The sequence below is a fragment of the Hippopotamus amphibius genome, chromosome 3 (genome assembly GCF_030028045.1).
Source record: "Hippopotamus amphibius kiboko isolate mHipAmp2 chromosome 3, mHipAmp2.hap2, whole genome shotgun sequence".
Taxonomy (NCBI): Eukaryota; Metazoa; Chordata; class Mammalia; order Artiodactyla; family Hippopotamidae; genus Hippopotamus; species Hippopotamus amphibius.
Window position 1 is genome coordinate 190,062,490 of NC_080188.1, and position 8,583 is coordinate 190,071,072.

The 8,583-nt window shown below is 37.2% G+C and overlaps 1 protein-coding gene across 1 annotated transcript; it reads right to left on the reverse strand.

The window, feature by feature from the left end:
• Positions 1–7,466: 7,466 nt before the first annotated feature.
• Positions 7,467–8,369, reverse strand: LOC130850510 (zinc finger protein 42 homolog). Its single transcript, XM_057730113.1, is given in 1 exon segment — positions 7,467–8,369. A coding segment is annotated over 1 exon segment (903 nt).
• Between the last annotated feature and the right edge of the window lie 214 nt (positions 8,370–8,583).

Sequence of the window (8,583 nt, forward strand, 5' to 3'; positions counted from 1 at the left end):
CAATTACTTTAGTAGTAGTGAAAGTGATAAATTGGAGACAGAGGTGGTTAAAGGTAAAACTGTTAAGCAGGAAAGGCAAACTGGAGAGCAATTTGGAGATATTTGGAGATTTTAAGTGATCCTAATAAATAATTTTTTAAAACTGGACTAAGTAGCCCTGTGTTTAGAAGGGAGAGAATAAATAAGATATATATTAAGAATGTATAAATAAGAGAATTTGATACTCAGATATTATGACTGAGATGTAATATTTCTGAATGTTGCTTCCTGCGCCCTTGTTTTGGATGTGATAAATTATAAGCCAAAATTACGTATGTCATTTCTGGACTGAAGTATTTATTTAATTATCAACATGAAAACATCTCGTCTGTCCTCTCCTCTGGCTCATGAATGGCAATGCCCAAGTTACAGGCTGTTCCAAAAGCCAGTATTCCTGAGACACTAATGATTGGCACACCCTGCAGACCTGCAATGGACCTGTAGCATGGGTGAGAAATAAACTTCCGTAGTTCTAAGCCACTGATGTTTTTCACCCCAGCATAGTACAGGCTGCTCTGACTGATTCAAAAGCCATTGGTGCAAAAGAGGCAGAACAATAGAGCAAAATGGAGAGCTCACAGAATATTATATATATACAGACACCCTATCAACAGGGCACTCTGCAAATCAACAAGCAAAGTAAGGATTGTTTGGTGTGGGAAAATGGGCTGACTATATAGATACATATAAAACTGGATCCCTACCTAAGACCATATAAAAACGGGAAATCTACGTGGATTCAAGACCTAAATGTCAAATAAGTGTTCAGCAAAAGAAATGTTGGAAAACTACTATCACCAAGAAAAAAAAAAAAAGAACTTAATAAAACTTTCAAAGAATAACCCAAAAAGCAAAAAATTACAAATAAATTTGATAATCAACCAAAAGCAACAAAAAACTTTGCAACCCTGAAGCAAAACTAAAGGATACGTCAGACCCTTTCCAGCAGAGAAAACCAAACAAGTTGACAAATAGAAGATGAGGTGCTCAAAATCATAGCTATCAGAGAAGTGCACATTAAAGCACCAATAACTCATCACTTTAGTCCCATTGGGAAGCTGTGTAATGCCAAACGCTGGGCATGGACAAGCCCTCGCTATCTGCTGTGGAAAGGTACACTGCTGAGAGCACGCTGGAGAGCAGCCTTCAATTACTTAGTTAAATAAAATATACACAATCTGCTCCTGATCAAACATCTAGAGAAATTCTCACAGGATAGTTTACAGGACAGTGTAAACAGATGTTCACTGAAGGACCGTTTACAGAGATGGGACAATAGATGTGTAAGCGTGGTGGACGCACGCCGTGGAGTATCGTGAGGCAGCTGGAAGCAGCATGTTAGGGATAAGTCTAGGAACACGAATAATCTTAGAAAGGTATTGATTATTTTGAAAAAGAAAACCAAATTATGCCATATAATCCTATTACCTATTCAATGTCTGTGGACCAAACAGTCATTTGAAAATGAATCCGGGGAATTCCTTGGCGGTCCACTGGTTAAAACTCCACACTTCCAATGCAGGGGGCACCGGCTCCATCCCTGGTGGGGGAACTAAGATCCCGCGGGCCCTGTGACACGGCCCTCCCCACCCCCAAAAAAGAACACAATATAATAAGCATAATAATAATAAATGTAGTATTAATAAGCACATGAACATGGTTGCCTACGTTGAGTGGGGAGCATAGAATGGGAGTCCTCTATAAGGATAAAAAGAATAAGCAAGTAAATAGAAAGGACAAAGAAAATAGTCATACATTTCAAATGTCAACTATCTGCAAATTACACCCTATAAGAAAAATAAGAAATGCCCTTTATTTGAATTAATATTTTGAGGTTAGTTTTACTGGTCTATGTAAATCATCTAAGATAGAGAAATAAAAATATGTTGTGATAAAACAGTGTGTTGCAACTGTTATGGGCAAACCAGTTTGATTCAAGTGTTACCAGAATAATCTCCATGCATGGATTCCACATTGCTTTCACAATTCAGTACGTACTTTCACAAGACATTTCAAACTCACCAGTGCATTGTGAAGTTGTGTTTTTCCCTCATATTTAAAGCTAATACTTTGCTATGCCTACTCTCAGCTCTTATTTAATTCCTCCTTTCCCACTACCATCTACCTATCCCTCCAATCTCTCATACTTTGGGTCATCTGTTCTAGTAAAAGATAGGTGCCTATGCTTGGTATTAAGGATGACATATATTTGCAATAAAAATGTGACAAATATGAAAAATGTCAAGAGCTATGACTTTGCAATCTTTTTATATTGTTGTGATGTGTACAGATTGTGATGTCAACACCTATATCACTTACTAATAATTCCTTAAACAAAGACAGGAAGAAATGTCTTAAGTGAACTTTCAGGATACAGCTTGCAGATCGCCTGGATAAAAGGGGATTTGTGTGTCATAGTGTCTGTGTGTCTGTCTATTAAGGATCTGTTATTCTAGGGAACAGAGTGGTAGATTGTCTGACATGTCTAACCAAGTGCATTCAGGAAAATGTGGATTGAATGGACATCAAGAAAACAAAGGGAACCCATGTGGGATGGATTCAAGTTTCACGTGATCAACATCGGTGAGACCAGGGGACTTGAGGAAAAATTGCCCATTCTGGAGAGAAAATGTGACCTTTTCTTGTTCAGGAGAGCTAGAAAAAAAAAAAAAAAAGAATGTAAGCTGCAGTGATTCAGAATTGCCATTTAGACAAATGTTCATGGAATGATTGTATTTCACAGGACATTGCTTGTCAATTTGTGTGGTAGAAGACAAATTGAAGAACACAGTCAAGAGAAACCAAAGTTTAGCATGTAACAGGATACATTTTATAACAAAATAAAAATATAATATTCACCATGAGGAATAAGAGAAGAGAGTGATTAATAAAATACAAGGAAAGTTCTGAACTTGGGAAACAGAAGAGCACTTACTGGTGTCACAGATATTTTTAATTGTTTTGAAGACATAAAACAGATTCTATACCTGACACACCACAGATAACGTACAAATCTGACTTGAAATACAAACTCTGCAATTATCATTTCACATCCTGAATTGCTTGTTGCAATATTCAAGAACACATTAGTCGTCTGCTTCTCTCTAAATTGTCACTTATTTCTCTCCTATAAGCAATAGTATTAACAAAACATCATACTCATTCATCTCTTCCTATAAAAGCACTTCCTTACTGTGTGTCTTGTTCATCATGAAACTTAAATATACAGATTTTAACTCTGTCAGAATTCTGGAACAAATTCCTGTTTAATGTCAGGTCCTTCTTTGTCTTCACTTCAATCAATACTTTTCTCATCCTATGTCTAAATGTTAACCCCTAGTTATTTGTATATCATTAAACATCTTTTTCTATATTCATCTTTTCTGAAAAGCAACTCACCTGCCACACCAATAATAGTAAACAGTAAAATAACTAAATTAGACACCTGAGCATAAAGGTGTTTTCTACTGAATTAAAAAAAAAAACAAAAAAACCTTGGAATATTGTGAATACACTCATACCATCAGCAATTTTCCATTTTTTCTTGCAGGGAATATTAATAATAGAATTATTAAAAATTAAAGGACTTCTATAATTCTTTATAGAAATAGTATATAGTTATATTATGTGAATTACATATATATTTATATTATGTGAGATATGTATTTTTTTTTCTTTAATTACCCTAATCTGAAGTGGAAGCCTGGAGGTTTTACTCACTGTTACTTGTACTACAACAACCCTAACTACAGTCACAAACTTTAAAAAGAGAAACAACTTTTGCATTAATATAATTCATTTCTGCATGCATATTTCTTAAAGATAATTACTAAACACAGCTGTGAAGATGACTATTTAATGCCATGGAAAAAACATTGACCCAATGTCAAGATAAAACCAAAGCAGGAAGTAGAACATTCAGCATTAAACAAGGGTGATGTCATTATTTGGCAAGTAGCTCCTACTTGCAGAGAAATGTTTTCCTCTTTCAAATCAGAGCAGGTGCTTCTGCTGTAGAATTAAACAGATTTTTGAGTCTTTAATCTCAGCTAATTTTTAGTACTGACATGCATATTCACCTTAAATATCTTGTCTAGCATTTTTGAGCTTCATATCCTCCAGGAACACAAATTAAAAATGAATAAAATACAAGAGATTCATTCCTCAGAAACACACCTACATCCAGTGAAAACCTATATTGCACAATGCATACACTAAAAAAACATTAAGTAGTGCAACTAAAAATAACTGAAGATTAACTTCCTTCTTGTCAACACAAAGATAATGAGAAGAAAAATCTCAGATTTGAGGTCTTAGAAGTCAGATAGTGGAATCTTTCCTTAACAGAAGATGCCTAGAATTTACTGTAAGTTGCCAGGAAATATTTTGATCAACAAATGAATTTTCAGAAAGTTCTATCTCTTGCTTCAAGGCTGTTTTTAAAGTATGTTTGTGACCTAATTTCAAAGAAAGTGACAAAATGCAAGTCAAGAAGAGAAATTACCATAAAGCACATTCTGTGTATAAGTGTCACTTATACAGGTGGTGAGTTCACCAAGTGGCTGCATTTTGCTAACATAGGAGGAAGTGCATAATTATATTTCACCATAAATGCAGTCCTCTTTACTGCTTTACACCTAAAAATGTGGCCTTTTGCTTTTGTATCCTTAGTATAGATAAAGTTTTCTTTTATATAAAATCCGTCATTGAAAGCTCACTGGTTAGGAGAGTGTCTGTAGTCAGACTTCTTGGGTTTAGAAAGCTGCTCAGCACCTTGCTAGACTGATCTTGAGAAAGTCCCTTCTGTGTCTCAGTTTCTTCATCTGTAAAAAGGGCTAATAACAGTATTTACCTTACAGAAATATTTTAAGAATTAGATGAAATAAGGTTTCTGGTGAAAGGCTGATAAGTGTAAGCTATTGTTGCAGTTGTTTAATCTAGATTGGGAAAGGCATGCAAAGATCTCATCATAGGAAGAATAAAAATAAGCAGCATAACAAATTGACTAGCAATATATTACGGTGCATTTAATTCTTCCTGTCCCCTGGTGGTCTTGGGGGAAGCCAAATGGATGAGGTGCCACTTCAGTTGAGTATTGAAGAATAAGTTTCCAAAAGATAAATAAAAGGCAAGAGGCTTAGAGAATGGAATAAAAAGGTATAGAGGAACTTCTTAGATGGCGCAGTGGTTAAGAATCTGTCTGCCAATGCAGGGGACACAGGTTCGAGCCCTGCTCTGGGAAGATTCCACGTGCCAAGGAGCAACTAAGCCCATGCACCACATCTTTTGAGCCTGTGCTCTAGAGCCCATGAGCCACAACTGTTGAGCCCATGTGCCGCAACTATTGAAGCCCATGTGCCTAGGGCCCGTGCTCCACAACAAGAGAAGCCACTACAATGAGGAGCCTGTGCACCACAATGAAGAGTAGCCCCCGCTCGCAGCAACTAGAGAAAGCCCATGTGCAGCAATAAAGACCCAAGGCAGCCAATAAGTAAATAAAATAATTTATTAAAAAAACAAAGTATGGAGTTACGAAAGTGCATGACACCCCCAGAAAACATCATATACTATTGTATAACTTGCAAGTTAAAAATCAGCATCTTTACTTTATTGATGGATTCATTTTCTTTGAAATGGTGGTTCTAAAACAAACGAGGAAGTGATTGAAAATCTTTATGCCTCACTTTCCTTGGCTCAATGTTCCCATTTTCTCTATTAAAATTCCACCATTAGTGAGAAATTAACAACCTCTTTGGGTCAAGCAGACAATCAAACTTCTGGACAAATCACAGAGACTGTTTGCTAGTTAAGAGTTCCTGAAACACCAGGCTTCTGGAGGATGTGCTGACTTCACCTAAACTTCAGCACCCACTAGGAAGTCTGACGGAAGCGCTCTCCTGGAGGAACTGGGCTTCATCAACCTGGATAATGACTTCAGTGCTGCTATTTGCAGTATTCTGGGCTGACTCTGACCTGCTTCTTTGCTCTTTGAGAGCTGTGTCAGTGAGTACGCATTTGTTAGAGTGCAGACAGAAAACCCAAAGCAGAAATCTTGTGAATTAGGGAAAGGCACTTGCAGCTTCCTTGTGAAAACTTCCTGCCCTCTCGATCTGCTAAGTCCCTTGAGATGGGTCTGTCTTACGTACACAGACATCTGCATGATTTGATTTTAGGGGTCTGGAGCACTCTCTGACCCCATAACCATCTTACTTCCTCTCCTGCCTTGAGACTGGGTGGACTCTTGAAAACAATCTTGAGTTGGATTGGGGATCAGCACCGGCTCCACTGGCAGAGGTCTGGGTGGCTCTCTGTGACATCACTTTGGTTCTTCCTTCTGCTTGCTTTTGCACGCACAACCGCAGGGAGGGCTCTCTACCAGCAGCCACATTTTTGTAACAGGGCTTGGAGGCAACCCGGTAATATCACTGTTTGCATATGAAATATGATTCTGGTTACCTCTGTTCTCAGATCACACCCACGTTGACATTCTCTGCCCTACCACTCCCTTGTATTTTTCACAATTGCTGACTCTTCTCATCTACAGCCAGCACAAGTTTCCTTCTAGATTTATGCTAACAAGACCTGCATTTTGGAATAGGAATATAATTCTCTGTTCTCTGTTGTTTCCTCTATCTAGAAGTTATCACTGTATATTACAATTATTTACCTACAGTTTTTCTTCACTAGTCTGTGAACTCTGGAAGATGAAGGACCTTCTTTTACTCATAAAGATAACCCCAAGCTCAGAAAATGTCTGGCAAGAAATACATGTTTAACAATTATTTCTTTTTTTTTTTTAATGCACACTTCTTTGATTTTTTAATACAGATTTAGTACATTTCTCAGGTTTTATTTCCTTTTTTCCAAAATATCTAAAATGGATTAAAATGGATTGACACTATCAAATAACCATTTATATCTACTGTATGATTTCAGTATAGTCTGATACAATGATAAAAAATAAGATGATTGAACAATGTATTTAACTAAAAGAAATTTTAACTACTCATTCATTTATTGACAATCTACCACAAAATTTTCATTCTCTAGAATTATCACATGTTTAAGTATATTCCTAAAAGGAAAAAGCTAAACAATTGGAAACTACAAACTTAAAAAGCAAAGTTAATTTCATATTTATAGTATGAAATATTAAGTCCCATATCCAAAAATCCAGTTTATAATATATTATGCTTTTGAAGTAAGTTCATTACTGACCTTACTATTGGAAGCACACTATAATTCTGTACACAAAGTTCTAAAATAATATCGGACTATAGAAGCATCTTAGTAACATTAAAAAAATATACCTTGTAGGGTGGCAATTGATTTAAAAATTGTTTCCTGAAACAAAAATCAATGAGGCATATTTGTCCCCAATCACTCTTTTGTTAATATGCTTATCAAATTTTGAGGATTATTTTCCTTCACTGACTTATTTTGGCCTTTGCATGAGTTAAAAGGCGAGCCTTCATGTTATTTGATTGAATAAACTTCTTGCGACAGCCTTCAAAGGGACACACAAAATGTTTCTCCCCAGTGTGAATGCGCACATGTGTACACAAATAAAAAGACAGGAAAAATCGTTTTCCACACCCTTCAAAAGTGCACGGAAATGGCTTCTCTCCAATATGAACCAGAAAATATCTTTTTAGTTTTGCACTCTCTTTGAAGGCTTTCCCACATTCTGCACATACATGATCCTGGGGACTATGAACTCTGAGATGCTTTCTCAGGGATGCCCTATTCTTGGACTCTCTTATGCATCCGTTCTCAGGACAAACAATTTTTTCTGGAGTACCATATTCTTTATTTGTACTTGGCTTCATTGTAGTACATTCTGTGAGCTGTTTAGGATCTGAAAAGTCAGTGCTGGGTATACCTCCAGGAGGAAGCTTCTTGCCTGTCATGTACTCAGAAAACTCAACAAGCGAATTCTCTCCAACAATCTGTTGAGGAAGTTCTTGTTTTGCACCCTTTTTCATGTATTCCAAGGAACATTCAAGAAGTGAGCTTACCATAAGAACCTGTTGAGAAAGCTCTTGTTCTGGTCCTTCTTTCAGACAGTCAGAGGACTTAAGAAGTGAGTCCTCTTCCGTGATAGGTTCAGAAAACTCACCTCTTATTATGCATTCTATGTAACAGTCAGAGAAGGAATCCTCTTCAACAACCTGAAAGCTAGTCTCAGAGCACATATTCTCATCACGTAAGGTCCACGTCGTGTCAGGAGGTTCCTGCTGGACTGGTGGTGAGTTGTCCCCATGGACAGCTCTTCTACCCAGGCCTTTCTGGCCAAGTGTCTTTTCCCTTTACTTCAGCTGCTGGTCCATGTTGTCCTGAGAGCTCCCTCCTTGAAGGTTTACACCAGGATAGATCAACTACTTCTGGGTAGAAGTGATCTACATGAGTTGTCTTCAGCAAGCACCCATGCTACGGCGAAGCACTATCTCCTACTCCAATTCCTTTCAAGGTAAGACAGAGAAGAAACTGCCACTCGTGCTCCCAACAGCTGTTGAAATCCAATAATCGTTTTTTGAATTAATG